The sequence below is a fragment of the Budorcas taxicolor genome, chromosome 1, assembly GCF_023091745.1.
Source record: "Budorcas taxicolor isolate Tak-1 chromosome 1, Takin1.1, whole genome shotgun sequence".
Taxonomy (NCBI): domain Eukaryota; kingdom Metazoa; phylum Chordata; class Mammalia; order Artiodactyla; family Bovidae; genus Budorcas; species Budorcas taxicolor.
The window spans coordinates 8,358,130-8,382,223 of NC_068910.1; the positions used below are offsets into that span (position 1 = coordinate 8,358,130).

Here is a 24,094-nt window from a genome sequence, read left to right on the forward strand (position 1 = left end):
TCAGAACTCAGCAGATCACTGTGCGGACGGAACAACACAACACCAGCAACCAGCCAGTGAGCCAGGTGGCCCGGCGCAAGCCAGTCATACCTAGTGGCGTCACTGTGTCCTAAAGCTCTTACATGCAGCCTTGCGATCCCTGTAAAATGAAGCCCCCTTCGCCTCTCTGGCCCCTCACCCTCCTCCTAGGCACCATCATCCCCGTCTCCAGGTTTCTCGAAGACTGACCATCTTACCACCACTCTCACCACGTAGCTGCCTCTAAGGGCTCAGCTTCCCACCGCCGAGAGGATTCATTTAAACTCCAGAGCCCAGGATTTAACTTGGTCCCAACTACTTTATCACCTATCAAGCTTCAAGAAGAAAGCCTCACTTCAGACTTCTGTCTCTTAGTGACACATACGCAGAGCACGCCTGGTGCACTTAGAACCTCTGAGCACAGGACCCTCTGCCCTGCCCTCCGCTCTGGCCAGATGTAAGCAAGGACAGTGGTGACAGCCAGACTCATTTACAGATCCAGTGATGGGCCAGACACCGACCTGAATTTGCATCCTTTCACTTCATCCTGTGACAACTGTAATGCAAGTATAACTATTATCCCCATTTTACGAATGTGGAAACCAAGGTACAGAGTCGTTACATAACCTGCCCAAGGTCACACAGTTGAGAAACGGCAAGTCTTCACCTTTCCGCTTTGCTCTGGTAAAAACACCCCTCCTCCCAGTGGGAACTGACCTCCCCGCACCCCCACATGGGGGTGATCAGTGACTCCAACACATGCCAGGCCTAACCCAGGGCACAAGATGCCGGCAGAATTGATTGGAGTCCTTTCTGGAGGACACACACACACGAGGCCCAACCGCAGGGTGCAGCCTCCATCCCACTGCAGGAACACGTCAATAAAAGGGGAGAAGAGGGCTACACAGAGAGATACCTCCAGCACACAGAAAGAATTATAACTCAGTAAAAGAAATCCATCACCCACACACCTATGGGCACCTTATCTTTGACAAAGGAGGCAAGAATATACAAAGGAGAAATGACAGTCTCTTCAATAAGTGGTGTTGGGAAAACTGGACAGCCACCCGTAAAAGGATGAAACTAAATCACTTCCTAATGCCATACACAAAGGTAAACTCAAAATGGATTACAGACCTAAATGTAACACCAGAAACTATAAAACCCTGAAGAGGAAAACTTAGGCAGAACACTCTGACATAAATCACATATGATATGTGACCCATATCCTAGAATGATGGAAATAAAAACAAAAATAAATGGGATCTAATTAAACTTAAAAGCTTCTGCACAGCAAAGGAAACTATAGGCCATCATCAAAATATCTACAAACAATAAATGCTGGAGAGGATGTGGAGAAAAGGGAAACTTCTAGCACTGTTGATGGCAATGTAAACTGATTCAGCCACTGTGGAGAACAGTATGGAACTTTTCTTTAAAAACTAAGAGTAAAACTACCATATGACCCAAAAATCCCACTACTGGGCATACACTCTGAAAAAACCATAACTGAAAATGACATCTGTACCCCAATGCTCACTGCAGCACTGTTTACAATAGCCAGAACATGGCAGCAACCTAGATGTCCACTGTCAGATGAATGGATAAAGAACTTGTGGTACATATATACAATGGAATATTACTCAGCCATAAAAAGGACCACATCTGAGTCAGTTCCAGTGAGGTGGATCAATCAAGGGCCTGTTATTCAGAGTGAAGTCAGAAAGGGAAAGACAAGTATCATACAGCAATGCATATATATGGAATCTATAAAATGGTACAGATGAACCCGTTTGTAGGGCAGCAATAGAGATGCATGGGAGATAAGTCATGTATCTTACAAGTCACACTCATCTCCCATGCTAGTAAGGCTATGCTCAAAACCCTTCAAGGCAGGCTTCAGCACCATGTGAAATGAGAACTTCCAGATTTGTAAGCTGGGTTTAGAAAGGCTGAGAAACCAGAGATCAAATTGCCAACATTCTCTGGATCATAGAGAAAGCAAGGGAATTCCAGAAAAATATTTACCTCTACGTTTAGAGGTAAACATTTAGCTTCATTGACTACACTAAAGCCTTTGACTACGTGGATTGTAACAAACTGTAGAAAACTCTTAAAGAGATGAGAATACCAGACTATCTTACCTGTCTCCTGAGAAATCTGTATGCAGGTCAAGAAGCTACAGTCAGAACCTTGTATGGACCAACCAACTGGTTCAAGACTGAGAAAGGAGTATGACAAGGCTGTTTATTGTCAACCTGTTTGTTTAAACTTTACACAGAGCACATCATTCAAAAAGCCAGGCTGAATGAGTTACAAGCTGGAATCAAGATTGCTGGGAGAAATATCAACAACCTCAGGTATGGAGATGATACTACTTTAATGGCAGAAAGCAAAGAGGAACTATAAAGAGCCTTTTGATAAGGGTGAAAGAGGAAAGTGAAAAAAGTTGGCTTAAAACTCAATATTAAAAAAACACAGATCATGGCATCTGGTGCTATGACTTCATGGCAAACAGAAGGGGAAAAGGTGGAAGCAGGGACACATTTCCTCTTCTTGGGCTCTAAAATCAGTAAGTGGATGGTCACCATGGGTCACAGAAGGTCTTGCTATGATTTATGTCAGAGCGTTCTGCCTAAGTTTTCCTCTTCAGGGTTTTATAGTTTCTGGTGTTACATTTAGGTCAGTAATCCATTTTGAGTTTACCTTTGTGTATGGCATTAGGAAGTGTTCTAGTTTCATCCTTTTACGGGTGGCTGTCCAGTTTTCCCAACACCACTTACTGAAGTGGATGGTGACTGCAGTCATGAAATTAGAAGATGACTGCTTCTTGGCAGGGAAGTTATGACAAACCTGGACAGTGTGTTTAAAAGGAAAGATACCACTTCGCCAACAAAGGTCCATCTAGTCAAGGCTATGGTCTTTCCAGTAGCCATGTATGGATGTGAGAGCTGGACCATAAAGAAGGCAAAGCACAGAAGAATTGATGCCTTCGAACTGTGGTACTAAAGACTCTTGAGCATCCCTTGGACAGCAAGAAAAGCAAACCAGTCACTGGAAGGACTGATGCTGAAGCTCCAATACTGTGGCCACCTGATGCGAAGAGCTGACTCAGTGGAAAAGCCCCTGATCCTGGGAAACACTGAGGGCACAAGGAGAAGGGAGGACAGAGGGGGAGATGACTGGGTGGCATCACCGACTCGATAAACACGAACTTGGGGAAACCCTGCGAGATGGTAAGGGACAGGGAAGCCTGGCGTGCTGCAGCCCACGGGGTCACAAAGGGTCAGACGTGTCTTGGCAACTGAACAACAACAGAGATGTAGACATAGAGAACAGACTTACGGACACAGTGGGGGAAGGTGAAGGTGGGAAGAACTGAGAGAGAGCACTGAAGCATTACCATATGTAAAACAGACAGCTAGTGGGAAGCTGCTCTGTAACAACCTAGAGGGGTGGGATGGGGCGGGGCTGGGAGGGAAGTTCATGAGGGAGGGGACACACGCCTACCTATGGCTGATTCATGTTGATCTATGGCAGAAACCAACACAACATTGTAAAGCAATTATCCTCTAATTAAAAATACATTTTAAAAAAGTAAAGTCTTCACATGGAAAGAACAGGGACATCACAGTTATCCTGCAACAATTCTAAATATAAACTTTTCCTAAGGGGGGTGAAAATCACTTAAGAGGCAAAAATGCCAGTTACAATTAAACATCCCTGAAAACTTGTACCTGTCCATGTTTAACACGTTAGTTAAGAAGAATGATAAACTATTCTCTTGGTACAAATCCTTTCTAAGATACATTAAACAAGAAACAGGGAAAGTTTGTTAGAGAAAGTGCTAGCGTATAATCTTTTTGAAAATTTATCTTTTTCTTTTCTTTTTGTAAAAGCAGTGCAAGTCTATTGTAATATGCAACCTAAAAGTAAGTGTTGTTTGCATTTTAATGGATTTGATACTAGTTTTTTCCTACGCACCAGGGCTTCCCTGGGTGCAATGCAGGAGACCTGGTTTTGATCCCTGGGTTGGGAAGATCCCCTGCAGTAGGAAATGGCAACCCACTCCAGAATTCTTGCCTGGAGAACTCAATGGACAGAGGAGTCCGGCAGGCTACAGTCCATGAGGTCACAGAGTCGGACATCATTGAGCAATTAATACCTTTTCTATGCATGTATTTTTTAAACAGTTGGTATAGTACATGTAGTGTTTTATCTTTGGCTTTTCTTAATTAATCTACTTTGTTGAGCTTAAAAATCTATTTAATGGGTACATTCAAGTATCTGGCTGTACTGCAGCCATGAAATTAAAAGACGCTTACTCCTTGGAAGAAAAGTTATGACCAACCTAGATAGTATATTCAAAAGCAGAGACGTTACTTTGCCGACTAAGGTCCGTCTAGTCAAGGCTATGGTTTTTCCTGTGGTCATGTATGGATGTGAGTTGGACTGTGAAGAAGGCTGAGCGCCAAAGAATTGATGCTTTTGAACTGTGGTGTTGGAGAAGACTCTTGAGAGTCCCTTGGACTGCAAGGAGATCCAACCAGTCCATTCTGAAGGAGATCAACCCTGGGATTTCTTTGGAAGGAATGATGCTAAAGCTGAAGCTCCAGTACTTTGGCCACCTCATGCGAAGAGTTGACTCACTGGAAAAGACTCTGATGCTGGGAGGAATTGGGGGCAGGAGGAGAAGGGGACGACCGAGGATGAGATGGGCTGGATGGTATCACGGACTCGATGGACGCGAGTCTGAGTGAACTCCGGGAGATGGTGATGGACAGGGAGGCCTGGTGTGCTGCGATTCATGGGGTCGCAAAGAGTCGGACACAGACTGAGCGACTGAACTGAACTGAAACTTTAGTTATTTCTCTATTTAAAGGATATCTAGATTATTGCACGTTTTCCATTATCAATATACTTCTTTGAATAGCTTTGCATATTAAAAAAAAATCCACACAACTCAGCTCAAAATGAGCGAAATACTGAAACACCCTTCTTGTCACAAAGGAAGATGTGCAAATACAACAAGACCTCAAAAATATTCATCTGGAAAATGCAAATTTAAAACCATAACTAAGCACCTCCCTGATGGCCCAGTGGTTAGGAATTCACCTGCCAATGCAGGAGACATGGGTTCAAACCCTGGTCCAGGAAGATTCCAGATGCTGCGAGGCAACAAAGCCTTGAGTGCGGCTCAACTACTGAGCCCGAGAGCCACAACTACCAAAACCTGAGCACTCTAGGGCCTGTGCTCCACAGCAAGAGCAGCCACCACGATGCGAAGCCCACACGCCGCGCCTAGAAAGCAGCCTCCACTTGACGCAACTGGAGAAAGCCCACTTGCAGCAATGCAGACCCAGCACAACCAAAACTAAATAAAATTCTTAAAAAAGAAAGCCATGCTAAATTGTTCCATACTTCTGTAAAAGAGACTAAAAACAAAAAAACACAAAAAAACCCGATAGTACAACTTTAGAGCACAAAGACTGAACTTTACTGTACAGAAATTTTAAAAATACTTTAGGAGGCTGACAGACGTGAAAAGAGTGACACTTGACCTCCGTACTCTTCCTTCTAAAACCCCACAAGCTGAGACTAGTCTAGAGAGATAGAAACAAAGCCCCGCTTGAGGAACACTCCTCAAAACTGTCAAGGTCATCGAGAACAAGGCAAGTCTGAGAAACTATCACCAAGGCAAAGTAAGGAAACCAGATTTCCTCAGCTTGTCCCCACGTCCTTTCTCTCTCCTGAGATCCCATCCAGGACACCATGTTATATCCAGCTGTCCTGTCTTGTGAGGCTTCTCTTGGCTGGGACAGTTTCTTGGACTCTTTTTTTCTGATGACCTTGACAGTCGTGAGGAGTGCTGGTCAGGACTGTGTAGACTACTCCTCACAGATTTGTCTGATGTTCTTCTCATGATCAGACTGGGATTATGGTGTTGGCGGAGGAAGAACATAGAGATAAGCACCGTTCTCGTCACACATCAAGGTACATACCATCAACCTGATTCACCACTGCTGATGGTGACCCCGAACACCGTGTTGAGAGCCACCTATCAGGGTTTCCACTGGAAAGCCATTCTCTCCTCCCCTTTCCACTTGGCACTCTCTGGAAGGAAGTCACTGTGCGCAGTCCACAATGAAGGAAGGGGGATTATATTCCACCTCTCTAAGGGCAGAGCGGCTACATAAATTCAGAATTTTTTGCTCAGATTTGTCTATTCTCCTCCACTTAATTATTCAATCATACGGGCTCAGCTATGTATGTATTTTGCTGTGAAATGTATCTTCTTTTTCAGCACTGACCACTGGGAGCTCCTGGGGCTGGCTCCCGTGTGCTGTTGACAAAAGAACCCACATCTCCGCGTTCTCTTCCCAAGCACCCTGCGTCTCCTCCGGGGCAGTGAGGCTCCATGTGTCCTCACGATCGTTCTGCCAGGCACACTGAAGACAAGGAATAAACGTGCTGAATAATAAAGGAATGGATGAGGAATGAAGGACATCACAGCTTCCTGCTGTGAGCAACGGATGCTTGTGCTGTGCTGCCCAGGGCCTGCACTTCCTAATCTTCCTTTGGAAACAGCCTCTCTCACCCACAGCGTGGTGATGAGGCCAACCAGCAGAGCACCTCCCTGCTCACAGGGTCTCGGGTCAGGGCGGGCAGGTAATATCATGCAGAGCCAAGCGGGCACCCACAGGGTTGAATCTGCTGTAGCCCCCATTAGGGAGAGGACACTGAGCTGACCCAGAGGGGGTACAGTTGAGGGATGGACTCCTTCTGAGGCCTAACCCATGCTGTCCGTTAGTAAGTCCTGCCTGCGGGCGAGCTCTATGACCCCAAAGTGCCCTCTCACTTCCCCAGGTTTGGGTTGAGTTTTCTGTCCCTTATAATTAAAGCAATCCTTACAAGTCCTGCATTGCTGACCTTTACTGTTACAACAGTCAATCCTGGTCAGGTAACTGACCACGGAGAGGCCTGACACCAGGTGACTGAGCCAGGGCCTACGTCTCTTTCTCAACCTTTCAGGGGCTGGGGACCCCAGTGAGAAAGAGAAACCCTCAAGCTATTTTGTACCCCCACACTATCATCATCCCAGGCCAAAAGAGGACATCAAGGAAGTGGAAAGGGCTCACAAACAAGTGAACCCCTGCCCTTGGATAGACCCCTAACTGTACCATCAGGCCCACTGAACTCTACTAGTCACAAAGCACTCACAAAAGCAGACTACCCCACTGTGACCAGGAACCATCAACTCCATTATGTGGTAAAACCCTATCAAGAGGTTAATGGAGGGACTTTCCTCGTGGTCCAGTGGTTAAGAGTTCGCCTTCCAATGCAGGGGACACGGTTTCGATCCCTGGTTGAGGAACTAAGACCCCACACGCTGCTGGGCAATTGAGCCTGTGCACCTCTACTAGAGAGAACCCCGCATGCTGCAATGAAGACCCAGTGGAGCCATTAATAAATACTATTTTTTTAAAAGAGAGAGTGAAGGAGACAAAAGGCTTGATCCCACAGTGAGCAAAGTGTCAAGCTGAGACATGAAGCTATGAACTGGTTTCTGCCTCATCAGCTCACCCTAACCTTCGTGGCTGAGTACCACTGAGCCTGTGTTCTGCACTTCCTCCTGAAACCATGTGGAGTCATAACACACACCTATCTAACCAGATCTCTACTTTAGCAACATTAGAGCAAAGCTGACATCAAGTTACCTGGCTGCTACATTACCCGGAAAGGCAACAGGAAGGAATGTGCAATCACTGGCACAGAGAGGGTGGGAGAAGAGGAGCTGTGTGCCCTGAGCTGGGCTCTGCTCCTCAACAACAGACTCAGCAAGCCCGGCACCAACCCACGGGACCAGGGCCCAGCACGTGAGGGAAGAACATGTCATCCACAGCTGGCAGGTATAAGCCAGCAGGACGAGCTCACTTCCTGTAAGGTTTCCAAATAATGAGTTCAGAGTTCCTGCAAGTCACCTGCCGCAGCCCAGACCCTCACCTGGAGGTTTTGCATTCCTATACGTCTTCTTCCTGTTTCGCATTCATGCTCAGCTCAGAGACAGCTGGCTGAGGAGAGCACGATTCAGAAGTAGCAGCTGGCTTCAGGTCAGGAGATCTGGAGTTCTAACCCAGTGGTGACCCCATGACAACTAAACTGAAACTGAGTCACACTGTCATTCCCAGCTTCCTCAATTGCAAAACAGGTAAACAAGCAGAACCTGCACACTTTACCTGACTGCACTGTGAGGATAAAACAGCACCTACCAGATTTGAAAAAGCTAAGTGCTCACTGCTAATATTAAATGGTGATGGGACTCAGAAGATAAAACATTCTCCAGGGATACTCAGTAGTTCCCGCAACCACTTGGGCTCAAGGAGGAGGTCCTGAGCCTCAAGGAGGTTCGCCAGGGCACTGCCTGGACTGAGCACCCACAGTATGGACCCAGACCTAGCCGGCCGCAGCTACGGCAACCACAACCCAGCTTTTCTAGGACAGTCCCCTTCCTTCCATGTCGTTCAGTGTTTCCTTTCAAAACAGGAATGTGTGACTGGATGTACTATTAAATGTAAGCTAAACATTTTCAGTGCCTTTATAAAGTGGTTCAAGTGTTAAGCATTTGCCCATCAGAAGCTGACCACCCTCGCTCCACACAGAACCCCTGCCACGGCCAATCCGCACCCAATGCCCAGGGCGCTCCTCAGCACACGCTGAGCACCTACCCACTCTGGCTGCTCATTGGGCTCTCCAGGCTTGTGGTCAGAGGTCAGAGGTGGGGGTGAGTAATCTTTCACAGGAGTGGTGAATTCCACGGGTCCTGTTCCTGGCAAGGGCAGCTTCAGCAGTGGGTAGCTGGGATGGACAAAAAGGAGAGAAGAGTCAGGACATGATGGCAGGTAGAATCCATGCTGAGATAATAGTGACACGGGAATCACTGCAGCTGCACTCGCCTCCTGTGCTAGAACTGCACAAGTGTACAAAATACTAGTCATCAAACTTCAGGGCTACGAGGAAACGCAGGAGCCTCTAGATTAGAATTTTCAAGCTCCTTTTCAGTCACAGGGAACCCAATTCATAAACTACTTAATGAAATAGATTACTGGCTGAAAATGTCTAGAGATGTAATAAGGCAAGGTGCTAAACAAACTTCTGGTCATATCAGACACATGTAAGACAACGAGAAAAAACTGGGGAAGGACTTCCTCGGTGGCCTAGTTAAGACTCCACGCTTCCATTGCAGGGGGCACAGGTTCGATCCCTGGTCAGGGAAGTTCCACACGCCAGGCAGTGTGGTCAAAAAAGAAAAACAAAAAAACAGAGAACCAAAAATCCAGAAGGATCCTGATTCAGACTGCTATGAAAATTGCTTTAGTTTAAAAGGACAGACCATAAATTGTGTATAACACATTGAGGGTATGGTTTACACTAGACCAAGCTGAACTGGAAACAATGGATCCACCACTGGCAAAGGAAAAAGCTTGGACTAACATCAAAAAGTTGGCAAATGGATGTGCTTTTGTTTCTGACTTCATTTCTTAAAAAAAAAATTTTTTTTTTTTTAGAACTTCCCTGGTGGGCCAATGATTAAGATTCTGAGCTTCCAGAGTCTGCAGTAAATGCAGGTTCAATCCCTGGTCAAGGAAGTTATGCATGCCGCATGTGGTCAAAAAAATCTTTTTTAACTGAGAATTAAGTTTTATGTAATAAAACGCACAAATCTTAAGCATACAGTGAGCACAATGAATATTTACACATGCATACATCTGTGTACCCACTATGTAGATCAAGCTACAAAATATTTTTAGAACCTCAGAAGGTGGCCTTGGTGCGCTAGTGAAGGGGATCGTCTACCACAAACCACTATCAGAATGTCTATAATCACAAATCAGCTCTGTTTCCTCTGGCATATAACTGAAATCACCCATTCCACTGCCTACTCATTTGTGACTGGCTGTTTCAACTTACATCCACCAGATTCACCCACACTGGTGCGGGCAGTTTCATATATACGCACTGTTTCATGCATACGCACTATTCCACCAAGCGAACGTATTACAGTGCATTTATCTATTCTAGTGTTGAGGAGGAACATTTGGCTGTTTCCAGCTGAAACTATTAAGAAGAGAAATTATGGAAATTTTTATGTATACATTCATTCTTATGTAAGCACTCGTTTTTGTAAGGTATATCCCTTGAACGAAATGGCTGGGTTGTGGAGCATACACACGTTTAGCTTTGTGGATAACACCAGATTTCCAAAGTACTTATTTGAATTTATGTTCCCGCTGGCTGCGCGATGGGAGTTTCAACTGTTCCACCTCTTGATCTTGTCAGTCCAATTAACTGGAACCATTTAAAGGAGGAGGTGCTGGTATAGCTCTGTGGTTTCAATATATAGCAAACAATGTATGCTTATCTTTCATATGCTTATTGGCCACCTGGATAATTTGCACATATTTCCAATTTTCCTTCTTTTCTTGATTTTTAGTTTCATTCCACTGTCACTGGAAAAGATCCTCTGTAGGATTTCAGTCTTTCTAAATTTATTGAGACTGTGATCTAACACAGGGTCTAACTGTGATCTAACACATGTTCACTTAGGAAGAATGTGTACTAGTCTCGTTGGTTTCAGGGTTGCTCAGGTCCTCCATTTTCCTTGTTGATTCTGTCTGGTTGTATCCATCACTGAAAGCAGAGACCCACTGTCACTGGAGAACTGTGTATTTCTCTTTACAATTCTGTCCATTTTTGCTTTATATATTTAAGGAGTCTGTTAGGTGTTAAGAGGTTTATAATCATTATATCCTCCTGTTATACTGAAGCATATATATAGTGTCAACATATCAATATAATCAATATATCATCAACATATAGTGTCCTCCTTCTTTGTCTCTAATAAACTTGTTAATGTTGTTTGATAATAATATAGCCACGTCAGCTCTCTTTTGGGTATCATTTAGCATGGAATATAATTTTCCATCCTTTTCCTCGCAACTGCTTTGTGTTCTAATATCCAAAGTGTAGTGGATATCTACAGTGTCTCCCCAGGCACCACGACGGGACCTGCAGGCCACAACCACTGAGCCCACACACTCTAGAACCGTGCCCTGCAACAAGAAGAGAAGCTTGTGTGCCGCAACCCAGAGCCCAGGTGTCGCAACAGAGACCCAGCGCAGGCAAGAACAGAGAGCACGCAGACACTTTTCTTAAATATACAAATCGTGCTGCCTTTTTGTGCTGTTGCACTGGGTCTTTGTTGCTACGCACAGGCTTTCTCTAGCTGCAGCGAGCTGGGGCTACTCGTCTTTGCAATTCGCAGGCTTCTCAGCGCGGTTGCAGAGCACAGACTCTAAGTCTGTGGGTCTCGGCAGATGCAGCTCACAGGCTCAGCAGCTGGCTCATGGGCCTAGCTGCTCCTCGGCATGTGGGATTTTCCCACGGCATTTGTGATCTTCCCGGACCTGTGTCCCCTGCATTGCCAGGCAGATTATTTTCTTTTTTATTTTTTACTATTTTAAATGTTTTATTTATAAAATTTTACCTCACATATACAAGGAATTCTAAATAATAAACAATTAGGTAAAATGTTATAAAGATAATTTAATAATTATTTTTACTAGCAACAGATCCTTGGTCCCCGGTACTCCAAGGGATTGTACTGGTAATCCAAGGCAATTTAAGCAATAAAGTAGGAATTCTGTATATAACTGGATCTGGATTTTTCAAATGTGTGGAGAGCAACAGAATTTTCAATGGTATTTTCATACATTTTCAATGGTATTTTTTTATTAGCAGTTATTAATCAGACCCTTAAGAAAAAAAACTTTCCAAAAAATAATCCTTGAAAATGGTTGAAATTTAAACCCATTAACTTCACAGGGTTTCTATTTAGTCATATCTCTTTTAAATGTCAGACTGTCAGGCTTCCTTCCTGGAGGGAGTATAACAGTGCCTGTATCAGAGAATAAAACTATTTATAAATATTTTTAAATTGTCTAAAATATAATTTTATATACATGGTAATTAATTTGGGAAATCGAAAATTGATTATAATTAAATTGCAAATTATAGTATTACATAGAATACACTTTATGTTTTTGGCCTATAATAAAGATACAGGTTGCTGTACATCAGGAAGTAAAAAAAAAATCAATGTAAATTAAGTTGAAGCTTGAGAGGTTAGCTCTGTTCAGAATCAGTGTTGATTTAAAAATTAATGCAAGTTTAAACAAACATGCTTTGCTTTATCAACATAACGTGCATAACACTAAGACAGAGTAAGGAATGCATTAAAAAAAAACCAAAAAGGTGCTTTCAGCCTGTGTGTGGACATGAAGAGGTGTGCACAGAAACACAGAGCTGGACAGGGAAGTCTCGATTCTTTTAAAAATCAAATTGTCTTTTAGTAGGAGAGTTTGATCCACTTACACTTAATGTGAATACCAACAGGGAAGGATTGGCTTATGCTGTGCAGCTATTTGTTTTCTGTTTGTCAAACGACTTTTGCTCGTCAATTCCTCCATTGCTTTTTTTTTTTAATAACAGGGAGGGGTTGATTTTTTGTAGTGTGCCACTTCGACTGACTTCTACTTTCCTGTTCTATATATCTTAGAAGTTATTTTCTTAGTGGTTACCTTGAAAGTGAAAGTCACTCAGTTGTGTCCGACTCTTTGGGACCCCATGGACTATACAGTTCATGGAATTCTCCAGGCCAGAATACTGGAGCAGGTAGCCTTTCCCTTCTCCAGGGGATCTTCCCAACCCAGGGATCAAACCCAGGTCTCCCACATTGCGGGTGGATTCTTTACCAGCTGAGCCATGAAGGAAGCCTGTAGTTACCTTGGGAGTTCTATTATTAACAACTTATAGGACTTCCCTGGTGGTTCAGTGGTTATTAAGAATTCACCACTAATGCAAGGGACACGTGCTCAATCCTTGGTCCAGGAAGACTCCACATGCTGCAGGAACTGCTGAGCCCACGCTCTGGAGTCTGTGAGCTGTAACTGCTGAGCGCACGCGCCGTAACCACTGAAGCCACCCGCCCTAGAGCCTGTGCTCTGTAACGAGAGCGCCCAGCAGGGAGAAGCCCACAGACAACAGCAAAGACTCGGCACAGCCAAAAACTAAACAACAGCAAAACCGTGTAACAATCTAGGCTGAACAGTATCATTACAGAGGAGTTCAAAAGCAAATCTGGGCAGGCAGAAGAAACGATCAGCAATCACGAAAATAAGACAACTGAAATTAAGCAGACTGAGAGCGCTGCATCCACAGTATACACTCTGACAGTACATCCTGGTCTTTCCCCTTTTATATTGTTACTGTCACAGATTACACTTTACACATTTCTTCTCATTAACATAGCTTTTACGTTACATTTAATACACATGACCTTTAAATCACACAAGACAAAGAAAGAAATTACAAACCAAACCAAAAGCACAGCAACACTGATCATCTTTGCTAGTGTTTATTTTCTCTTATGGTTTCAACCTGTACGGCAGGTCCAGTGGTAACAAATTTGCTCAGCTTTTGTTTATATGAAAATTGCTTAATTTGTCCTCCAATACTGAAGTACAGTTTTGCAGAAGATAGAACTCTTGGTCGAGTCTTTTCCTTTCAGGACTTTAAATGCCTCCATGGTGAAAAAGCTGTCTTAAAACTCAACATTTTGGCATCCAGTCCCATTAAGTCATGGCAAATAGATGGGGAAAAATGGAAATAGTTATAGATTTTATTTTGGGGGGCTCCAAAATCACTGCACATGGTGACTGCAGCCATGAAATGAAAAGACGCTTGCCCCTTGGAAGAAAAGCTATGACCAACCTAGACAGCATATTACAAAGCAAAGACATTACTTTGCCAACAAAGGTCCGTCTAGCCAAAGCTACGGTTTTTCCGGTAGTCATGTATGGATGTGAGAGTTGGACTGTAAAGAAGGCTGAGCGCCTAAGAATTGATGCTTTTGAACTATGGTGCTGGAGAAGACTCTTGAGAGTCCCGTGGACTGCAAGGACATCAAACTAGTCAATCCCAAAGGAAATAAGTCCTGAATATTCATTGGAAGGACTGATGCTGAAGCTGAAATTCCAATACTTTGGCCATTGACTGCAAAGAACTAACTCACTGGAAAAGACCCTGATGCTGGGAAAGACCAAAGGCAGGAGGAGAAAGGGACAACAGAGGATGAGATGGTTGGATGGCATCACTGACTCAATGGACATGAGTCTGAGCCAGCTCCAGGAAGCTGCTGATGGACAGGAAAGCCTGACATGCTTCAGTCCATGGGCTTGTAAACAGTTGGACAAGACTGAGTGACTGAACTGAACTGATGGTTTCCGAGAGGAAATCAGCCATTAATCTATTGAAGATTCCTTTTATGTGAAGAGTTGCTTCTCTCTTGCTGCTTCCAAAAGGTAAGGTTCACCTGTTTGGAAGCAGGTATCAAGGGCTGTCTCTGGACTCAGCTAAGGTTCTGTTGGGGGAAACTCTGCACAAGGGCTGGGCTGACCCCTGGGTGTAGAGAGGAGCCCAGGGCCCAGAGCTAAGGCTGCTGGAGCTTTAACTCTACTAGAAGATGAAGGCGGGCCATATGCTTTATTTATCTACATTCACTTTCCACACAGTAGCTGCTCAAAACACACTCACTAAACTGAAGGCAGCCTGTTTCTCAAGATTTGAAATATTTAAAACATCTGTGAATTCCAGGACTTTAAACATTCCTGCAAGGAAATCAAACTAGTCAATCCTAAAGGAAATCAATACCCTGAATATTCACTGGAAGGACTCATGCTGAAGCTTCAATACTTTGGCCACCTGATCTGAAAAGCCGACTCACTCTAAGAGATCCTGATGCTGGGAAAGACTGAGGACAAGAGGCAAACGGGACGACAGAGGATGAGATGGGTAGATAGGATCCACTGACTCAATGAACACGAACTTGGGCAACCTCCACGAGATAGTAGTAGAGAACCGGAAAGCCTGGCATGCCGCAGTCCATGGGGTCCCAAAGACTTGGACGTGACTTAGTGACTCTACAAAAACAACAACAAAACATTCCAGCAGGAAAAAAAAGAAGGGCAGCACACCCCAGAGCATCCACTTTCTTAGGATGAAATCTATTCGGAAACAGCCACAGACCTTGAGATACCTAAAATGGCTCACAGTCATTCTCCAACCTTGCCCTGGAGCCACATACAACTCCCCTTCTGCTTCTGAGGCTCTGCACCTGGCTGACCACTCTTGCCCCTTCTTCTTCAAGATGACTCAGTTTCAAGCCTCAGCTGCAGTATTCCTTCCACAGGAAGTCCTTCCGCTCCCCCGCAAAGTCCAGGTTAATAAGGCCTCTCCTCCTGCTGCTGCTGCTGCTAAGTCACCTCAGTCATGTCCAACTCTGTGCAACTCCATAGACGGCAGCCCACCAGGCTCTGCCGTCCCTGGGATTCTCCAGGCAAGAACACTGGAGTGGGTTGCCATTTCCTTCTCCAACGCATGAAAGTGAAAAGTGTAAGTGAAGTCGCTCAGTCGTGTCTGACTCTTAGAGACCCCATGGACTGCAGCCCACCAGGCTCCTCCATCCATGGGACTTTCCAGGCAAGAGTACTGGAGTGGGGTGCCATTACCTTCTCTGGCCTCTCCTCCTAGGATCTACCAAAGTGCCCCATACTCCTCCCCAAACGGTCCTTACCAGTGACCGGGAACCTGCCTGTTTCTGTCTCTGTAACAATGACGACAGCTTCTAACTCTCACTGAGAACCTGTGATGTGCCAAGTGCCTTCCATCTTTTTGCTCATTTAAGCCTCACCACCGCCCAACGAGGCACGCAGAAGCTATATCTCCCCCAAGAAAGTGACAGAACCAGTATGTGAACACAGACAGTCTGGGCCCAGAGTCCACTCTCTTAACATCATGCTACACTACCTGGTATTACAGTTTTGTTCTGTTTTTTCAAAAATGACCATAAATTCCTTTTAATATAAGCACAAGAAAAAGATTCTATAGAAATTCAAAATGCAAGGTAATCATCACCATCCATGGCTACCAAATGTGAGACCAAAAGGAATGCTTGGAAGAAAAGTGTCAGGCAATTTTACAAGCAAAAGCACTCACTTTATCAAGGTCAGAAAAAAAAGACCAAAGACAGGAACTGGAGGTTTCTACCACCACCCCACATTGCTTCTGCAAACTCGTTTCACAGGCCAGATTCTGTCGTGGCTTACTCTGACCTTACAGGGGCACAGGGAAGGAACCAAGTCTCTAAACCCCTCCCTGAATTTCCTGTCTCAGCTCCACCCATCCAGCTGCTCAGGCCAAGCACTCTGAGCTTGCGTGCTCTCACACTCCACACCTGGTGCTCAGAAAAATCCCAAAGACTCCACCTTCAAAATACATCCAGACTTGGCCACATCTCACCACCTCCAGGGCCTCCCCTTAGACTGAGCAACAGCTATCGACTCTTATCTGGAGTAATGGATGCACTAGCCCAGCTAGACTTCCTGCTTCTCCTCCTGAAATCACTTGTTTCCTCATCAGGTGCAGGTCACTCTGAATTTCCCCATCTCCCAGCCCACACACCTCTCTGCTGCTGTGCCCGCAGGGCCCACGGCCAGCCACCCAACACCTCTCCAGGGCCTGCTGCTGCCCTACCCTTGATCCCCCTCATCTGATCTCTGGACATGCTGGCTCAACTTCCAGCTGCCAGCACTGGCATCTCTTCACCTGAGAGTGTTCCACTGCTGCTGGAGGCCTCTCTGCCTCACAGAGACGGGCCCCAAGTGCCAACTGAGGATTAATGCTAGCTGGAAGCAGCCCAGTCGGTGGTTCATGTTATTATTGTATAGATTAGGGGTCGGCAAACTACAGTCCATGTCCTGTATTCATGTGGTCTGTGAATTCAAAGTGATTTTTACATTTTAAAAGGGTTAAAACCAAGAAGACCTTCTATAATTAACAACCCCCCCCAAAAAAGATGCCCTTTCCACCACAGAGGACTGCAATGCAAAAATTGGAAGTCAAGAGATACTTGGAGGGAAAAAAAGAGATACCTGGAAGAATAGGCAAATTCACCCTTGGAGTACAAAATGTAGCAGGGCAAAGGCTAACAGAGTTCTGTCAAGAGAATGCACCGGTCATACCAAACATCCTCTTCCAACAATACAAAGAGACCGCTCTACACATGGACATCACCAGATGCTCAGTACAAAAATCAGACTGATTATATTCTTTGCAGTCAAAGATGGAAAAGCTCTGTACCGTCAACAAAAACAACACCTGAAGCTGAGTGTGGCTCAGACCATGAGCCCCTTCTTGCCAAATTCAGACTTACATGAAGAAAACAGGGAAAACCACTAGGCCATTCAGGTATGGCCTTAATCAAATCCCTTACGATTATACAGTGGAAGTGACAAACAGATTCAAGGGATCAGATCTGATAGACAGAGTGCCTCAAGAACTATGGATGGAGGTTCATACACTGTACAGGAGGTGGTGACCAAAACCATGCCAAAGAAAAAGAAATGCAAGAAGGCAAAATGGTTGTCTGTGGAGGGCTTACAAATAGCTGAAAAAAGGAGAAGCGACAGGCAAGACAAAAAAGGAAGATACCTAACTGACTGCAGAGTTTCAGAGAATAGCAAGGAGAGATAAGAAAGCCTTTTTAAATGAACAATGCAATGAGAAAGAGAAAACAACAGAATGGGAAAGACTAGAGATCTCTTCAAGAAAATCAGATAATAAGGAACATTTCATGCAAAGATGGACACAATAAATGACAGAAACAGCAAGAACCTAACAGAAGCAGAAGATATAAGAGATGCCAAGAATACACAGAACTGTACAAAAAAGGTCTTAATGACCCAGATAACCATGGAGGTGTGATCACTCACCTAGAGCCAGACATCATGGAGTGTGAAGTCAAGTGGGCCTTAGAAGACATTACTACAAACAAGGCTAGTGGAAGTGATGGAATTTCAGCAGAGTTATTTTAAATCCTAAAAGATGATGCTGTTAAAGGGCTGCACTTAATATGCTAGCAAATCTGGAAAACTCAGCAGTGGCCATAGGACTGGAAAAGGTCCATTTTCATTCCAATCCCAAATAAGGGCAATGCCACAGAATGTTCAAACTACTGGACAATTGTGCTCATTTCACATGCTAGCAAGGTAAAGTTCAAAATCCTTCAAGCTAGGCTTCAAAAGTATGTGACTGAGAACTTTCAGATATACAAGCTGGATTTACAAGAGGCAGAGGAGCCAGAGATCAAATTGTCAAGATCCACTGGATCAAGGAAAAGCAAGAGAATTACAGAAAAACATCTACTTCTGCTTCACTGACTACGCTAAAGCCTTTGACTGTGTGGATCACAACAAACTGGAAAATTCTGGAAGAGATGGGAATACCAGACCACCTTATTTGCCTCCTGAGAAATCTGTATGCAAGTCAAGAAGCAACAGTTAGAACTGGACACGGAACAGACTGGCTCTAAATTGGGAAAGGAGTACATCAAGGCTGTATATTGTCACCCTGTTGATTGAACTTATATGCAGAGCACATCATGCGAAATGCTGGGCTGGATGAAGCAAAAGCTGGAATCAAGATTGCCAAGAGAAATATCAATAACCTCAGATATGCAGATGATACCACCCTAATGGCTGGAAGTAAAGAGGAAGTAAAGAAGCTCTTGATGAAGGTGAAAAAGGAGAGTGAAAAGGCTGGCTTAAAACTCAACATTCAAAACACAAGATCATGGCATCCAGTCCCTTCACTTCATGGCAAACAGATGGAGAAAAATGGCAAGAGTGAGAGAGACTATTTTCTTAGGCTCCAAAATCACTGCAAACGGTGACTGCAGCCATGTAATTAAAAGACCCTTGCTCCTTGGAAGAAAAGCTATGATAAACCTAGATAGCCTACTAGAAAGCAGAGACATCAGTTTGCTGACAAAGGTCCGTATAGTCAAAGGTATGGTTTTTCTAGTAGTCATGGACCATAAAGAAGGCTGAGTGCAGAAGAACTGGTGCTTTTTAACTGTGGTTTTGGAGAAGACTCTTGAGAGTCCCTTGAACTGCATGGAGTTCAAACTAGTCAACTCTAAAGGAAATCAACCCTGAATATTCACTGGAACAACTGATGCTGAAGCTTCGATACTTTCGTCACCTGATGTGAAGAGCTGACTCACTGGAAAAGACCCTGATGCTGGGACAGACTGATGGCAGGAGGAGAGAAGGGGACAACAGAAGATAAGATAATTGGATGGCATCACTGACTCAGTGGACATGAGTTTGAGGAAACTCCAGGCGATGGTGAAGGGCAGGGCAGCCTGACGTGCTGCAGTCCATGGGGTTGTAAAGACTCAGACACAACTGAGCGACTGAACAACAATATATAAAACAAAACAACCAAAAAAAAATATGTGATGAAGGCTCCACGTGGCCCTCCTATGCGGCCCTGCAGGGGATGAGTCTGCTGACCCAGTGGAGGGTGCAGCTCTCCCCGTCGGGGAGCTCTGAGGCGGACGACCTGCACTGTTCCTCAGTGTCCCCAAATGTGACTCTCGGGCGGCTCACGGTGTAAACTTGCCAGATAATGTGCCTCCCCTTCCAGCTCCTTCTCCCACCCACTGACCACTGTTCATTCCATCTTGCACGTAAGCCGCTGCTGCTGCTAAGTCACTTCAGTCGTGTCTGACTCTGTGCGACCCCAGAGATGGCAGCCCACCAGGCTCCCCTGCCCCTGGGATTCTCCAGGGAAGAACACTGGAGTGGGTTGCCATTTCCTTCTCCAATGCATGAAAGTGAAAAGTGAAAGTGAAGTCGCTCAGTCGTGTGTGACACATAAACTACATGCACTCAAATCCTTGCCTCGAGGATCCCGAACTAACACACACCCTCTGCCCACTAAATGCTAACCAAACTCCCGTGCATCCTTCAAGGCCACCTCTTCTTTCCAACCCAAGCAGTTAGGCACCTCTCTTCTACACTCCCATGACAACCTGCAGACACCGCTCCTCAATTCACCTGCTTAATTAATGTAAGAGATGTGAGGTGGGAACATGTCCTTCTAAATTTCGCATCCTCATACCAGCCACATGGAAGATATTCAAGACATGTAGGTTGATTTTTAACCTACCAGATGCTGTACTGAGGACTAGCTTCATGGTGTGCACCTATATGGCTGCGTAAGACCCCACGTTCAGAAGGGCCTGGAGCTTGGGGTTTAACGTTCTGCAGTAGATATATAGAAATTCTTAACAAATCTATCTTTTGATTTGCGTTTCATAAGCCAAGTCCATCACAACAGCACATGATGCGGAATATAGGTTCACAGGTGGTCCCTCCACCCTCGGCCAGGAGTGTGACCACCAGCGACCCTGCCCGCCTGCGTCCCAGGATCTGGCCATCCCCTCTCAGGCCAGGTGTCCATGTGCTGCTGCTGCCTACAGGCACCCGACCAAAACCAGCAGGGCTGTTCAGCAGCGCACCCCTCACCGTGTCCTGGAGCTGGGCGAGGCACCGGCCGTGGCTTATCCCAGGCTGGCTGCACCACAGCACATCGGATGGGCAGGAGCAACTTGGCAGGAGCAAGCCTTTCACCCACTCGCATCTGAGCATACTCCAGCACCTTTAATGGTACTTTTCCCTTGCTTTTTGAGGAGGCAGCCCTGCACCTTCATGCTGCACTGGGTCCCACAAATGATGGTGTTACGATGGGAGCTCAGGCGACACCAAAGACACATAGGAAGAGCACCCAGAAAGATGGCACACAGAGGCATGGCACAGGACTCCCCTCCAGAGGCACCAGCAGTCGGACGTGCTTCCTCTCTCCCCTTCTCAGGGAAGAGCAGCACAGAACTAGGGTTGGGTGGTGAAAGTCTACAAGGGGAAACTTCGGAGATCTCCTGATCTCTCTTCTGTTTGAGGAAGTCTGGGTTGATAAGGGTGCCTTTGATTTCCTCCAAGCCCTTCAGAACTTTTCCAGAGTTTGTGTGTGGGGCCAGGGGTAACTTCTGCTAGGAGGGAGCCTCTGGCTTCAGAGTGCTGAACAGGACCCAGGAGCGGCTGCTGTAGCTGGGCCCCAGGCTCCTGGATCTGGGCTTTGGGACACAGGTCCATGGTGCTCTGGGACATCCTTCCCGGCCAACCAGCCCAGCTCTCAAAGCACAGGTGCAGACCCGGCTTCTGTTACTCAGATTTCTTTCTCATTCATGAAAAGAATCTAAGCATGTTCAGAGTGGTCACAGGGTACAGAAAGAAGAAGCCTGTTCTATAAGCCCGTGTGCCCACCTGCAAAGGGGCGACGACAATCATGGGGAAACCTGAGCCACGGCAGACACGGGAGAGAGGTTGAGAGCAGAGGCCACCACAACCAAGACGTCCAGTCTCAGCCTGAAAGGGCTGCTTTGCTCCAGAGAAAAAGGAGGAAAGGGCCATGTCTGCTCTCGGACACCCACACACCCTGCAGGATTCGCCTCCTTCAGGGGGTTCGGAATGGTCTCATTGTGATTCCAACTTGCTCTCTAAGGTAAAATTCACCCTCTGTAACCACGAGCAGCATATTATGAAATCACAAGTGACCCAGTGACCCCCACATAAACCTGACCCACAGGGACGGCAACCCAGCTGGCCTGGCACCCAGACACTGTTCCTTCATACCACAACATGCCCACCGCTTCCCACGGTAGACCCAAGTGACAGGACTCTCTGACTTGCTGGGCCGCTGCCGGGCATCCTGGTGGCCTAATTAGCTCTAGGAAATGTAAATAGACACCTGTCGCCACAGTGCCTACTTGCTACAAGTTTCATCAGATTTTCCCAAAGGAAAGAGCATTCATGGCTCCCAGGGTGATCCTGTGATGAACAGGCGCACAGCTCAGGAAGCTGCTAGAGCCAGACAGAGGGAGCGAGAGCAGCAGTCCCTTCATCAAGCTGAACAAGTTTCTCGTTCCACGTAGAATACAGGTAAGCAGTTGAATGGACCCTGGGCATCTAATGAAACCACTATAAGCAGTCTATTCACTTCTCCAAAGAAGACATACAGATGGCCAATAACCTCATGAAAAGATGCTCGACAGCACTAACTATTCAGTTCAGTTCAGTCACTCGGTCGTGTCCGACTCTTTGCGACCCCATGAATTGCAGCACGCCAGGACTCCCTGTCCATCACCAACTCCCGGAGTTCACTCAGACTCACATCCATCGAGTCAGTGATACCATCCAGCCATCTCATCCTCGGTCGTCCCCTTTTCCTCCTGCCCCTAATCCCTCCCAGCATCAGGGTCTTTTCCAATGAGTCAACTCTTCACATGAGGTGGCCAAGGTATTGGAGTTTCAGCTTCAAAATCAGTCCCTTCCAATGAACATCCAGGACTGATCTCCTTTAGAATGGACTGGTTGGATCTCCTTGCAGTCCAAGGGACTCTCAAGAGTCTTCTCCAACACCACAGTTCAAAAGCATCAATTCTTCGGCACTCAGCTTTCTTCACAGTCCAACTTCACATCCATACATGACCACAGGAAAAACCACAGCCTTGACTAGATGGACCTTTGTTGGCAAAGTAATGTCTCTGCTTTTGAATATGCTATCTAGGTTGGTCATAACTTTCCTTCCAAGGAGTAAGCGTCTTTTAATTTCATGACTGCAGTCACCATCTGCGGTTAACTTTGGAGCCCCCAAAAATAAAGTCTGACATTGTTTCCACTGTTGCCCCATGTATTTCCTATGAAGTGATGGGACCAGATGCCGTGATCTTCATTTTTTGAATGTTGAGCTTTAAGTCAACTTTTTTACTCTCCTCTTTCACTTTCATCAAGAGGCTTTTTAGCTCCTCTTCACTTTCTGCCATAAGGGTGGTGTCATCTGCATATCTGAGGTTACTGATATTTCTCCTGGCAATCTTGATTCCAGCTTGTGCTTCTTCCAGCCCAGCGTTTCTCATGATGTACTCTGCATATAAGTTAAATAAGCAGGGTGACAATATACAGCCTTGACGTACTCCTTTTCCTATTTGGAACCAGTCTGTTGTTCCATGTCCAGTTCTAACTATTGTTTCCTGACCTGCACTAATTATTACAGAAATGCAAATTAAAACTACACTGTGGGGTTGGGAGGAAGATTCAAGAGGGAGGGGACATATTTACACCTATGGCTGATTCATGTTGCTGTATGGCAGAAACCAACACAATATTGTAAAGCAATTATCCTCCAATTAAAAATAAATAAAATTTAAAAAATACTACACTGAGGTACTACCTCACACTGGTCAGAATGGCCATTGTAAGACTGTCTACATATAATAAATGCTGAAGAGGATGTGGAAAAAATTTACATTCCCACCAAGAATGGTGGGAATGTAAACTGGGACAGCGCTACAGAAACCAGTATAGAGGTTCCTTAAAAAATCAGCTCCCATACAGCCCAGCAAGCCCACTCCTGGGAATCTATCTGGAGAAAACTCTAATTCAAAAAGGCAACAGGCACTCTTAGGTTCACAGCAGCACTCCTTACAATAGCCAAGACATGGAAACCACCTAAATGCCCACGGACAGATGAATGGATACGGAAGATGGAGTGTGTATATATAAAAAAAAGGAATATCAGTTATAAAAAAAGGATGAAATAACGCCATTTGCAGCAACATGGACGGACCCAGAGGTGATCGTACGAAGTGAAGTCAGCAAGAGAAAGACAAGCACTATATGATATCACTTATATGTGAAGCTAAAATATGACACAAATGAACTTTACAAACAGAAACAGACGCACAGACACAGAAGTTTAGAACCAGTTACGAAAGGGGAATGGGGAAGGATAAATACGGAGTTTAGGATTAGCAAATACAAACTACTATATAAAAAAATAGATAAAACAAGGTCCTACTCTACAGCAAAGGGAAAAATATTCAATATCCTGTAACAAACCATAATGGAAAGAATATGAAAAACAGTATGTATACATGGATAACTGAATCACTCTGCTGTAGAGAAGAAACTGACACAACATGAGAAATCAACTATCCTTCAGTTAAACACAAAAATCACAGGAACTTCCCTGCTGGTCCAGTGGCTAAGGATCTTCC

General features: G+C 45.3%; 1 protein-coding gene across 5 annotated transcripts in view; it reads right to left on the bottom strand.

Annotated features, from left to right (window-relative positions):
- Nucleotides 1–24,094, bottom strand: part of SCAP (SREBF chaperone) — a 96,908-nt gene that overhangs the window by 19,525 nt on the left and 53,289 nt on the right. For all 5 annotated transcript variants that reach the window (XR_008201019.1, XM_052657722.1, XM_052657655.1 and 2 more), the window contains exon 3: nt 8,745–8,874. Coding sequence is in view for 4 of the 5 variants with exons in the window: in XM_052657722.1 (XP_052513682.1) it covers nt 8,745–8,874 (130 nt within the window). In the remaining variant the exon portion in view is untranslated. The remainder of the gene's footprint in view (nt 1–8,744; nt 8,875–24,094) is intronic.